The sequence below is a fragment of the Talpa occidentalis genome, unplaced genomic scaffold, assembly GCF_014898055.3.
Source record: "Talpa occidentalis isolate TD23 unplaced genomic scaffold, MPIMG_talOcc4v2.1 talOcc4.12, whole genome shotgun sequence".
Classification (NCBI taxonomy): Eukaryota; Metazoa; Chordata; class Mammalia; order Eulipotyphla; family Talpidae; genus Talpa; species Talpa occidentalis.
The window spans coordinates 79,607,255-79,619,913 of NW_023601212.1; the positions used below are offsets into that span (position 1 = coordinate 79,607,255).

The following is a 12,659-nucleotide window of genomic DNA, read 5'->3' on the forward strand; positions in this document are numbered from 1 at the left end:
GTAGGAGCTGGGTAGTTGGCACAGCAAAGCCCTAGTAGTCCACAAGGGTGGGGAAGGGCGAGCAGGCAAGCTGAGTTGTAGTCTCAGAAGGATCATCTGTCTGGGGGCTGAATCTTACATCTCAGATATAGGCCTTGCAAGGGCACTGCAGGGTAGCTGGGCCCAGGGCCTGTGGGGACATGGGGAGGCTGTCTGGATTGGAGAAGAGAGATGGGCTTTGGCTCAGCAGAAATAAGACCCTCTCAGAGGCATCACTTCCCCCTCCCCATTCCTCACTGTGACCCTGGAAGGCCCTTCTGCATCGTCTTTCCTCCGTTCTGCCCCATCCCTCCATCCTGCCCCAAGCCTCTGCTCATAGTTCCATTAAAAGGCCTCTACCCCAATTCCTATACCCTCCGGGGACACCCTGAGCCCTGCTCTTGGGTCCAGCACTTTATCTCTGCCTCATTCAGGTACTGCAGGTGGCCTCCCTGCCCCATCGGGAGTTTAGTCCCCCAAGACAGGTGGGGGGTGGGGGCCCGGCATGTCCCAGGCCAGAGTGGGCTCCCAGGGGTCCCACACCACAGCCTCAGCTGGCGCTGCCTTCCCTGCTCGCCCCAGGCCGGGGCACAAGAAAGGAGGACAGGAGAGCTGGGTGCAGTCCCTAAAACAGGCTCTTTAATAACATTTATGTCTTCACTGAAGAGCGTTGCTTTTCCCACCCAGCGCCAGGCTGGGCCCAGCAGCGTCCGCTGGACCTATGGACGCGTGGGCGCCCCGGGGCTCGCGCCGGCTAGTAGAAGGAGTACTGGTTCTCCACCGCGCGCGTCCGACCCCGCGCGCCCTCGCCCGGCCCGGCCTCTGCGAGCTCCTCGGCGCCGCCAGCCGCCTCGAGCAGGCGCTCCGCGCTGTTGCTGCGGCTGCGCGCGCTGAGCGGCCCATCGGGGGCGCGCGGGACCCCAGGAACAGACACCGCAGAGGAGGATGAGGCGGAGGAGGACGAGGCGCCACCGGCCTCCGAAGGCGAGGGGGGCGGACAGGCGGCCGTGGCGAGGCTGGAGAAGTAGTGCTGACCCGCCGGCTCGCTCCAGCAGGCGGGGGGCACCGGCGCGGCGCTGGGCAAGGGTCCAGGGTCTGCAAAGGGACGCCAGGCAGGTCAGTGCTGAGCCCGGACACCCTCACCAAACCCCCCCTCTCCACCAGCCATCTTCCCCTGTCCAAGCACGTCAGGCAGAGATTCTGGGCAACGGGGTGATCTGGGTTCACAAGCGAGCCTGGACCTGGATTTTGCTATCCTGGCTCAGCCCACCTCCCTGGATAAGTAACTCATGGGCATGGTCCACAGTGCAAGCAGATGGCACACAATCCATGCGCTGGACAGACACCCCAGCACCTCCAACACTTCCTTCCTGCAACAGCTCTGTGTTGAGCCCCATGGTCCCAGCGCCTCCTTCCCCAAGCCAGGAATCACTCAGGCCTCCCTGTGGGGCTGGCAATCTCCCAGCCTTGCTGATGGCTGCAGAGCTTACGGCTGCCCAAGCCCTCATCTTGCCCCACCAGGGATCCCTACTGGGTGGCTGCTGCCAGGGACGCCCCTCCCCCACTGCCCACCTGTCTTCTCGAGCCATCACACTGGGGAATCTTACCAGGTGGGGGGACCTGAGCCCGCACATAGCTGCGCAGGGTGATGTCAGCAGAGCCGCCTGACTCCAGTGGGATGGGATGTGTGTGGAAGTGGCGGAGCATGTCAAGCACGGACTGGAACCACAGGTGCTGTACGTGGCACTGCCCATGGTCGTTCAGGGACAGGCGCAGGTGCTGTGGGCACAGGTGGGCATGGTCAGTGGGGAGTCCCGGACTGGTCATCTACTAGGTAAATGCCTTCAAGGGTGGGAGGACCAATGTCACAGAGGCCATATGGGGTTGCATCAGAACTGTGGCCCCTGACATGTGAGCCCCATCTTGGGGGGAGTCACTCCTGTGGTGGAGTGGGGTGCGAGGGCAACAGAGCCAGGTTGGGGCTGAAGGAAGCAAGCATTTGTCTCTACCCCTGGAGATCCCCTATCATGCCCTTCACGCCCACTATCTTTAATCCTTCAAAAGCCCTAGAAGGCAGAGACTGCAGCCCTCATTTAAGAGATGGGGAAACTGAGGCAATGAGAGGGCATGGTAGATACAGGGCATAGAGCTAGGAAGACTCATATGCGTGTGGTTCTCCACCCCCACAGGCTAGTCCCCTAAGTCTTGGCCCAGAAGGACGGAAAGCTGACTGGGGAGGAGTGCTCTCACTGCGTTTTGAGACACCTGGCTCTCCTGGGGTGGGCCCTGCAGGAAAGGAGCCACAGGTGTCTGGTCTCAGCACTCCCGTGCACCCCACAGGAGGAGGAGTGGCTGTCTCTGGGAGGCATGTGGTGAGGGGCAATGACAGAAGAGTTTCAGGGCAAGCATGTCGCCCCAGGCCTACAATGGGGAGCTGGTCTAGCTTCTGACACAAAGGCCAGAAGCCCTGGGGGTTGGGGCAGAGGCAGAAGAATGAGAACAGATCCTAGGAACAATGGCATTCAGGGTTGGGGTTAAGCCCCAGAGGAACAGCATACTGGGGTCCCACCAGTCTCAAATCCTGGCAGGGTCTTTTAGGGCAGAGGTCCAGGCCAGAGCTGGGGGTGCTGGGGGTGCTAGGGGGGTGGATGCATCACAAACGTCATAAAACTGCTGAGACATTTATTATCTGACGGTGCAAAGAGCTGCCTCGGGAGGTAGAGGGCTTCTTCCCAGGAGGTGGTTGAGCAGGCATCCGGGGTTCTGGCTCTACCCCTCCACAACTTACTTCACTCTGACGGAGCAGCAGCACAATGAGTTCAAGGCTGGTCTTGCCCTGGGAGGGAGAGGAGCCTTCTGCCATCCCCCCCACCATACCTCACAGTGCCTGGCAGGGACCATCTTAGCCTCTGACCTGGGTGTGAGTCAGATCCAGGCCCTCTGGGGACACCACCTGGGGTGATGCTGGCCAAGAAATAAACTTTGGGCTGCCAGGGGCTACGTGAAGTGCCTGGTTGTCAGAGGAACTTGTAAGGGTGGCTGCTTTCCAAATAGGTGTCCCAGGGGAGGTGCTGCTTCTTCCTTGGTGGGGCAAGAGCTGCCAAGGAGAGAGGCCCAGGGAGCAGGGTGAGAGAGGGGCTGTGAGCTCAGTGGGGCTTAGAACGCTGAGCTCAGGGGCACCATGTCCTGGGAGCCTGGGCTGGGACCATTTCCTTATCGGAAAATATAGGATGGGAGGGGGCGGAATTGAGGTTCCTGCCCATTGTAGCTGCATTGTAACTGCCCCTACACACACACACACACACACACACACACTTATTTGACTTTTCTGTCCTATTTCCTTTATGCCGTAGGTCATTATCAGCACACAGTGCTCTTGAGAGCCCACCGGCAGGCACCCCACACCTTTGCAGCGTCCTGTGTGGCTCACCCTTCCCACCTGTATTCCCACCAAGGACTCTCCCCCCACTGCACGTCTCAGGTCAAGGGCGCCTTCTACTCTGGCTGGTGGGATCAGGAACCTCCTCTGTCTCCCCAGGTCCCCTAATGCCCAGCTCACTAGGGCCCCCTGTGTACAGTCCCCTTCCCAGTCCTTCAGCCTGAGCCCAGGCCTTGCCTGCAGTGGGGCCCAGGAGGGGAGGTGCCCAAGAGGTGCTGTTTGGGGGATCGGCCCCCAGGAACTTAGTGGGGGGGACAGGAAAGACCTGGTCGACCGCAGCCCTGCACTGAGGTGGCTCTGGGTGGAGGCCCTCGAAACCCTGGTGTTATGTGGTTCCCAATGCACAGGGTCAAAGTGAAACCCTCAGTAGGACTCGGGTGCCCAAGTGCTCAGCCACCAACAGGTGGCTGGCTTCCTCATGGGGGTAAGGGAGATGCCTCCACATCTGGGGCTTACAGGTGCCCACAGAGATGTGGGAAGTACAGTGGTTCAGTGAGCATGGCCAGACCTGGCCATGGGGAATTCTGCTACACCGAGCTCACGGAACCTGCTCCTGGGGTGCAGGTGCAGCCTCAGCACCAGCGATGCCTCAGAGCCCATCCCCTAGGATGGTTGCTGACCCTCTCTGACTCCCATGTGCACTTACCTTGGCCTTGCCCTGGAAGTTGAAGGTCAGCACGTACTCCCCAGGCCGAGTCTCACTCTGGCGGATCACAAAGAGGCCATGGCTCCGGGGCCCGCCCGCCAGCACCAGTTGGGCCGCCTTGACCCGAGACAGCGTCCCGTGGAACCAGGGGTAGTGGGAGAGCTCCAGCTCAGGTTCAGCCTCGGCCTCTGGCTCTGCACCCTCCTCCCCTGGAGAGAGATAATAGTATGAGGGCCATGAGGGTGTGGGGGAGCAAACAAATAAGAGAAGAGATGCAAAGTCTTGATGGGGTTTTGCACATAAAATGAAGATTGAATAATTTTAGAAAAAGGCAGGGAGCTGGCCCAAACCACTAGTTAAGAATATGAGGTAAACTGAGGCAGAGAGGACTATTCTGTCACTCTCTAAATCAGCAAGAAATCTGGGAACAATCAAGTCTCCTTGCCCCTAATGCCTGGTTTTGACCCTCTTTCTGGCACCCCTTTCTATGAGCATTTTCTGTTGAAGCCAGGTTGGTGGAAGGAATCATGTGCCAGACTGGCCTACAAAAGCCACAACTACTGAGGTGCTGTGCAAGGGGACCAATGGATGAAATATCAGAGGCAAAGCTTTGGAGGGAGCCAGGGGGCCATGGCCTGGGTAGGGGTGGAAGCAGGAGGGGCAGGGAGAGCAGGCTCTCTCACTTCACCTGTATTATTGCTGTCGCTGCCACTGCCACCCGGGGATTCCAGGGTCTCCAGGAAGGTCTCCAGAGGGACATGAACCAGGGATTCCCCAATGGCATCTCGAGCTCGGCTGTGTGGGGCTGTCACCACAGCTGCCGTGGTCTCTGGGGGCCGGGGCAGGTCTGCTGCTGGAGAAGTGCAGGTAAGAATCATGTGTGGCCAGTTCTGAGTCACCACCACCTCCGACCCTTCCTCTGCCACCCTGGCCAGCTCTTCCCCCACTTACCGTCTGTCAGGAGCTCACAGCTGCAGGAGGCCACGTGGCTGGCCAGACAGCCTCCTCGGGCGCAGGTTAGCTCGGCGTCTTCCTCGCTGTCTCTGCGGAGGCCAGAAAGCACAACTATGTCCCACCATGGCACTCAGCCCCGGACCACAGGCTGCTCATGGAGTCAGGCCTTAGCTAGCGTCCCTCTGTCACCACCCTCAGCTTGCTCCGTGGCCACCATGTGAATGACAGGGTCACATGAAGAGGTCTTCCAGTGACTGCAGTCCTCTTTGAGGGCATGTGACCCCTGCCCCCAGCCCAGGAAGGATAGTGGCCTCCTGGGGTCCCATGGAGACCCCCCTCCCCCAGGAGTGGCAGGGCTTGGTGTTGGACAGGGCCTGGGCAGCTCCCTTCCCTGTCCTGGGCCTTTTTCTCCCCACCTGTGACACAAGATGTCTGGGACCCTGCCAGCTCAGAAATATTGCAGAGTGAGGTTCACCTTCATAGGGGCTGGGAAAAGAGTTTGAAGAACAGATGGCTAGGAGGGTGGCAGGGGATGCATTACAACTGCTTTGGGGATCAGGGGGCCTGGGAGGCACTCAGGACCTTAATTGGGCTTCCTTAAATGAAGCTGTTAATTAGAAAGTTGCAGCCCCACCCCCACCCCCTGGGTTTGGCTCACCCCATTAGCCTGAATAGCGGCTGCCAATTGCTCAGCCTGCCAACCTGCTTGCCTTTCCTACTCCTGGCCTGGGGAACTGTCCTGGATGGAGCCGCCAGCCTCCCCGCTGCTCTCCCTTACACAGCTGGCCACAGCTGCCCTCTGTGTTTTACTAGAAATGGCTCAACCTGGGCCTGACCCGCTGGCTTCTTGGGCTCTCATCAAAGCCCCCTCCTCACCAGCTTTCATTCCAGCTACCAGGAGGCCTTGACAGTCCCAGAACACCACCAAGACTGTTCTCTGTCCTCCCCTACTCCCAGTCCTTCTGCCTCGCTCAGGCCTGCTCCTTCTCCAAGCCTCAAGGAGTGTGAGCACCTCTGCCAAGCTTCTCTTGCCAAGCAAGTCAGGGTTGGATCAGGAGGACCCTCCCCTCTACCCTCATCCCCAGCCCTTTGGGCTCAACCCATCATTGCCCATTTCCCAGGAGTCTCAGGCTCCCCTGGGGTTGAGGACAAGACTTAGTCCAGGCTTTTTTAGCTCCCTGGGCCCTGGCCCTGCAGAGCAGGCCTCGCAGAGCCGGTGGTGGCGGGTTACTAATGATCCTGGTCAGCACCACCCAAGATAGGACCATGAGGAAAGCTCAGTTCTTAAGCTCAGCTCCTGCCCTCACCAGGAAGGCACTCTCTGTGAAGGCTGGACCCAGAGCACACCCCTATTAGGTGCCCACCCTGTCTACCCATTCTGGGGGCCACTTGGGCACTTACCCGGGGTCCACGCAGCCCTGGATGTCAGCTACCCATGAGTGCTTCTGCAGTGAGTCGATGGTTTCCAGGATGTATTCTGCTCCATTCTCCACCTGGGGAAGGGGTCGCGGGGTGGGGGGGTCCAGACCACAATCAACACCCCAAACTTCTCCATCCTCCAGGGTCCTCCAAACTACAGGGCAAATGGCTCATTTCATTCCTTCCCACTGGGGGCTGTAAGCAGCCCTAAAGACTGTGGGATCCATCAGGTACCACCTCAAACAAGGCGAGGGTCCCAGAGTAAGCATGTAGTCCCTCCCTCCTGGGCCTACCTCAGGGGTCACGGGGATGATGGCTAGCCCCCTTAACCTCAGGTCTTCGGGCCCTGAAGATGCTGCCTCTCACCCCAGTGATGGGATAAAAGGGCATCACAACCCTGATACAGCCAGTGGGCCAGCTGAGTTGGGGGATGCGTATGCCTTTGTACCTGGAATTCTCCCTCTGCGTCCAGGCCCTTGGGACAAGCAGGCACCAGAGGCAGGGGAGGGTAAAAGTCCCAGCTGAGGGGCAGGCAGGGTGTCCTATCTACCCGAGGAACAGCTGAGCAATCGCCCCACAGAGGTAATGTTGTTTCCATTGTACAGATGAGAAGACCGAGGCGCAGAGCCATCAGGTAATGCACTTAGTCTAGCACTTAGTCAGGCAAGCACTTAGTCTCTGTGATGCCAAGGCGCTTGCTGGCAGCTTTCAGTCACTTGTCTCCATTAAAATGCGGTATTTGAAGGGGCCTAGGAAACTACCTTCAGCCCCTCTGAACAGATGGGGAAACTGAGGCCTGGGCTGGAGCTGGCAGGAGTCATTCTGCCTCATGGCTCCTGAGCATACTCAGCAGCACAATGGCCACTCAGCTGTGGGGACCCAGACTCTGAACCCGTGTCACCCGCAGATGAGGATGCCAGTCGGGAGGAGCTATATCCTGAGCCCCCAGCCTGGGGTGACTCAGGGTATGGGGTTGGCAAATGTTTGTTAAACGAGTATGTGAGTTCATGACTAAACAGATAGGGTTAAGTAACAATACAAATCCAACCAGAAGTCTGAAGAGGAGGGCGGGGGCTTTGTATAGCTCTGGGGGAACCAGGCTTCCTTGGGGTCCTGGCCTCAGATGGCCTCTAGTCCTTTGAGGAGACACAGGGTCACAGTCCTAGCCTGGAGCTATGTCCTCAGCAACTGGAGCAGCCACCCGGGTGACAGTGATGTGTGGCCTGGGAAAAGGACAAGCTGGTCCCAGACTCACAGGGGTGCCTTCCTGCCCACCCTCAGCGCCTTTGTGCCCTCTGTGGGACCAGACAGGTTCCCACACTCCAGTGCCCGGTGACAGGAGTATTTGCATAACTGCTGCAGGCTGGCTACCAGTTCCTGCCTGTGGGGTGGGTGTGGGCTGGCTCCAGCAGGGGAAGGGAGGGAAGTGAAACTTTGAGGAGCTTCCACCAGGCCCAAGAGGGAATGGGGGTGGGGTGAGGGCAGATTATGGGGACACTTGGGGCACTTGGCTCAGGAGCCCAGGCCCAGATACAGGCCCTAGCTATGAGCTAGCCATCTGTGCAGGGTCCTGGAACTTCCCACCCCCACTAGAGCTCCCTGGCGATGCCTGGCTGCTGGCCCCTTACCCTCACTGCCCCTGTGGTAACTGTAAACTGCTCTGCCCTGGAGGGAGGTGTCCTGGGGCAGCAGAAGGATGCGGGGGGTTAGGGCTCACCTTGAGCACAAACGTGTTGTCCTTCTCTGGCATCTCCAGGGGCATGGTGGTGCGGACCTCGATGATGGCCGAGAGAGGGATGCTGACTTTGGGCCTGGAGGCCTGGGAGGCCAAAGGAAGGGGCCGTAAGTCATACAAGGGTCTCTTGAAACCTCTTCTCTGACCTGTCCCAGAGGTAAGAGAGCCCTGGCGCACTCCACACAAGTGGGGAAGTGTGGAGGGAGTTTCTTGGTAACAGAGACCTCCCCAAGAGCCAAACAGCCACATAACGAGCCAGGGATGGAGCTGGGACTGATTTCTCAGTCAGTCCTGAGCCCTGAGGGGCAAACTCCTCCCAGACTGCCCCTCTGCCCAGTGTACCCACCAGATCTGTGGTTTTACATTTCTGACCTTGAGCATAGTGAGAAGGGCATCTGATATGCTGACCCAGCACACGCAGAGGTGAATACATCTCTGAAATGAAGGTTTCACTAGACATTTACCCGGATGGTGAGTGACAGGGTGTGATCTTGTCTATTCTAGTTCAAGGGAAAAAAAAAAATGCTGGCTTTCCCCTTCAAAACAGTCTTTCCAGGAAAAAGCTCAGATCAGGACTTCTGGGTGGGTCAGGGGGTGTCTCCTGGTGGAGGAAAAGGGGCCAGAGTGGGGTTTAACCAAGGTGAGCTGGTGGGACTCCCGGGAAGGGCGACTTTGTGCCTGGCCCCCCACTCTGTCCTAAGGCGCCTGGCCAATGCCCCAAGGCCCCCAAGATTGGCTTGAGACTGAGATTCTCAACAGGGGCTTGGGCTCTGGGACAGGGACTTTCTCCAGAGGAAGGGAAGGGCCACATGTTGATGGGAATTCCTGGTGCACTGGCTGCCATCCAGTGGGCTCAGGGCTGGGCTTGTGGTGGTGACAAGGGGCTTGGCTGGCCACGGCAGGCCAGGCTGTCACAGCAGCCAGAGGGGCAGGGTCCTGGAGCGGGTAGAGCACTAGGGGTCTGCAGTGAAGGCCCGGACCAGGGATTTCAGCTGGGCTCCCACTGGTGAGGTACTGATTCCTTTGCCCAGCATTTGAGGTCTGTCTGTCCTGGCCTGGTCTCTTCTCACCCTGTTCCAGCTGTCCCTCACTGTTGCCAATTACCCTGGGGTTATTTACACGACTCAGCCTTTGCATACTCAGCTCATGAATGCTCCAGAAATGCTGTCCTGGGCCCCCAGTGCTCACTGCATTGAGGTTTACCATCCAGCCTTGCAAAAAATCAGTTCCTCGATGGCAGGGGACCAGCTGCATTGCTCCCTGGATTCTCTGGGATGGCCAGGTAGAGGGCTACAGGGTACCTGAGCTTCAGGAGACTCTGCCTGTAGAGTGAGGGCACCTGATTCATAGGTGGTATGAGGGGGAAGTCTGAGGATCCCAGGAAAGAGCCCCTATCTGGACTGTGTGTGAGTAAATAGGCCTAAAAGGCAGTGGGGTGAGGGCAGGGGTGCCCTGTGGACTCGTGCCCCTGGGGCCACATTTGGGAAACCCAGACCTGAGCCCTAGCCATGGCGACCACTCCTGAATACACAGACATTTGCATGAAACACAGGAGGATCTGAGGCCCATGGGGATAGGGTTCCTCTGCCTTCCTCAGAGGTTGGGGAGGCTCAGTGACTCTCAGGAGCCCTGCCTCCAGCCAGGGGTGAGGAGTGGGCTGGGAGGAGACTAATGGAGCAGGCACCAGCTGCTGCCTCCCCACCCCGAGGGCACTGCCACTGCTATTTACAGCTGGCAGCTGGGACTGCCACTCAGGACCGGGAGGGAGCCCTCAGCCTCTGCTCCTGCCCTTTAGGTGACCCTGGACAGACTTCATGGTGCAGATTTCTCTCAGGGCCCTCACAGTGGGCTCCCAGCCAAGCAAAAAAGCCTTCAGGAAGGCTTGGGATTTGGGGATCAAGGTCTTTAGAGAGTGAATCCTTAGGATGTCACCTCACTCACAGACACTCAACCCTGGAGACCCACACCCTGTGCCTCCAGTGGGAAGAGGCGGGTACCCTGAGCTCCAACAGACCGGGAGATGGAGAGAGGCGAGAGACTCAGGGTGACTAAAGGCACCCGGGGACAGAGTGGGCCCAGAGGTAGGTGGGGGGCCGGGTGGTTCTTGGGGGTGCTGCCAGCTGCTGCACCAGCACAACCTCCCAGTGCACAAGAAGCTCCACCTCCATGCTCCTTTCATTCCTGGGACCACCAGGGTGGAGGGTATAATTAGCCCAGCTCTGCCACCCACCAGCTGAGTGACTCTGGGCAGGCCACCCCCCCCTCTCTGAGTGTTCATTTGTTTTCTTAATCTGGGAACCATGATGCCCACCTTGTCGGGAACTGGGATTGTCCCCTAGGTTGAAGGCCTTGGCAAGCAAGTTACTCTTTGTTATCCCTGGCTGCCAAGCAAGGCAGCTTTGTCATCTCGGAAGACAGTCAAAGCTGCCTCCAGGGCTCTGATGGCGAAGCCATGAGGACAGGAGCAGGAGGTACACTTGGGTGAGCAGCAATGTTGGGGGCAGCTAAGGGGAGTCTGACTTTTGAAAGCCGGGCCAAAGGCAATCCGGGTAAGGCCTGGACTACAGCCTGGCAGACAAGATGGAGACATGCAGATTCCCACCCAGTCAGGCATAGACCTTGAGGGAATTCTCCCCACTCCCCAACCTCATCCCAATCCCCTTCCCCGTCCCCTATTCCCCCAAGTCACCCTTACAGTGGGAGGTTCCAGCCACCAAGGGGCCCCAGGTGAAGAGGAAAAGGGCAGGCAGCCAGACTCCCCAAAGAACACCAAGAACAGCACCCCAGACCCCCTCCTGTGGCCAGACAGCCCTTCTGACATTGCACAGGTGAAGAACCCGGGCTGGAAGGTGACAAAGGTAGAGCAGGCAGCACAGCCCAGATTCCTGACACCGAATACCAGTTCCGGCCAGCCAGACCAGGCGATGCCTTCCCCCAAGAAGCCCCTGGCAACCCAGCCGCCGGCCTCCCCTCACCTTGGGCGGCACGAAGAACTCCAGGCGGAAGCGCTCGCCGGCCACGGCCCTGCGCAGGAGCAGGCGGCACTTCTGCCACTGCGCGGCGCCCCCGGGGCCCGTGGCGCCGTCGTCGGCCACCATGAAGCGCAGCGCGCCCTCGCGCTGGATGTCCACCAGCTCCACCTTGGCCGCCAGCGTCCGGGCCAGCCGCAGGCGCCGTGTCCACTTGTCGCGCGACTCGGACGGGGGCTCGGCCGCCCGCGGGGCGGCGTCGGGCTCGGGCGAGGCTCGCCGGTGCCACATGTCTCGCACCCCGTCCACGACGCACAGGCTCATGTTGCGCAGGGAGAAGCCCTTGCGCACGCGGGCCTTGGCCGCTGAGTGCGCCGACACGTCCTCCGAGCTCCGCGAGTGGCCGTACGACGCTGCCTTGAGCGCCGGGGGTGCCGCGGCCTCGGGCTCCATGGCGTCGGGGTGCCCCGCCGCCCCCCTGAGCGCCGGCCCGGCCACCAGCACGCGGCGCACCTCCTCGCTGAAGACGTCCAGGAAGTTGGTGGCGAAGTGGCGGGAGAAGGAGGCCCCGGCGTCGGGCGTGTCGTAGGCGGGGTTCTCCCGCAGGAAACGGCAGAACTTGTGCGCGAAGTCCACTGCGGCCGCCTGCGCGTGCAGCTCACAGAACTGCCGCCAGTCGGGTACCGGGGCGGTGGCGGGACAGGGCGCGGCACCATTCATGGCTCCCGGCCCATCGCAGCCCCCTGCGGCTGCAGGAGAGAAGAGAGCCAGTGACTTCCTGACCTCTGACCAGCGGGCCCACCTGTCCCTCCCTCCCACCTCCCCAGGGTGCCCAGGGGCTCTGCGCATCCCTGCGTGGGTGGGTGGGGGGCCTACAATATGCAGCTGGTTGGAGCCGCCTCAGGATAGGAATGGAGGACGTGGGCATTGCTGGGAAGTGTGTCTGCGTGCACTCTCATCAAACAGCAGTATCAAGGCCATTCCAGGCGCTGGGGAAGGTGGCTTGGATGCCATGTGCTGTGAAGTGGGGTCCCCGTGAGCCTGCAGTCACCTCACTTCCTTCAGTAACCTCTCTGAGGGCCTGCAAAGCCTGGTGGAATTCTGGGCAATCTTCTTCACTCTGCTTTTGCAATATGCTGAGAACCCAACCTGTCCATGCCTTGCCCTCCAGGATGCTGTTCCAGGACTCACATCACCTCTTCTCTGGCCAGTAACTCTTAGCAGCCTCTTTACTGGTCTCTTCCTGCCCCCACCCCACGGTCTGTCCCAGGAACTAAGTCATGATGTCTACAACATAAAACAGATCAAGTTGCTCCACTCCTCAAAATCTGCCATGGCTCCCATTTCACTGAGCGTAAAAGCCAAAGCCCTACCCATGCCCCCAAGACCTCGCATGCTTTGCCTCCATTTCCCTCTTAGGAGAATTTCCTGCCACTCTTCTCCCTGCCCACTCTGCTCTGGCCACATCTGTCTTCTTGC

The 12,659-nt window shown here is 59.6% G+C and overlaps 1 protein-coding gene across 2 annotated transcripts; it reads right to left on the bottom strand.

The window, feature by feature from the left end:
* Positions 1-648: 648 nt before the first annotated feature.
* On the bottom strand, positions 649-11,900 carry SH2B2 (SH2B adaptor protein 2). 2 transcript variants are annotated; one of them, XM_037506888.1, is made up of 8 exons: positions 11,187-11,900; positions 8,194-8,295; positions 6,459-6,550; positions 5,055-5,146; positions 4,792-4,953; positions 4,104-4,312; positions 1,626-1,797; positions 649-1,113 (listed from the first exon to the last, which is right to left on the bottom strand). In XM_037506888.1, the coding sequence occupies exons 1-8, from the start codon at positions 11,898-11,900 to the stop codon at positions 773-775; spliced, it is 1,884 nt and encodes a 627-aa protein (XP_037362785.1). In that variant the 3' UTR covers positions 649-772. The 2 variants fall into 2 exon arrangements, with proteins under 2 accessions (XP_037362785.1, XP_054549603.1); XM_054693628.1 differs by lacking the exon at positions 11,187-11,900 and having other exon boundaries at positions 4,792-4,956; positions 8,194-8,472.
* Between the last annotated feature and the right edge of the window lie 759 nt (positions 11,901-12,659).

Coding starts and splice junctions, on each gene's coding strand:
- SH2B2 (XM_037506888.1), bottom strand. CDS start 11,900: ATGAATGGTGCCGCGCCCTGTCCCGCCACCGCCCCGGTACCCGACTGG. Junction 5,147..6,458: donor CAGGGCTGCGTGGACCCCGG/GTAAGTGCCCAA, acceptor TGGCCTCCGCAG/AGACAGCGAGGAAGACGCCG. Junction 4,954..5,054: donor CTGTGAGCTCCTGACAGACG/GTAAGTGGGGGA, acceptor CTTCTCCAGCAG/CAGACCTGCCCCGGCCCCCA.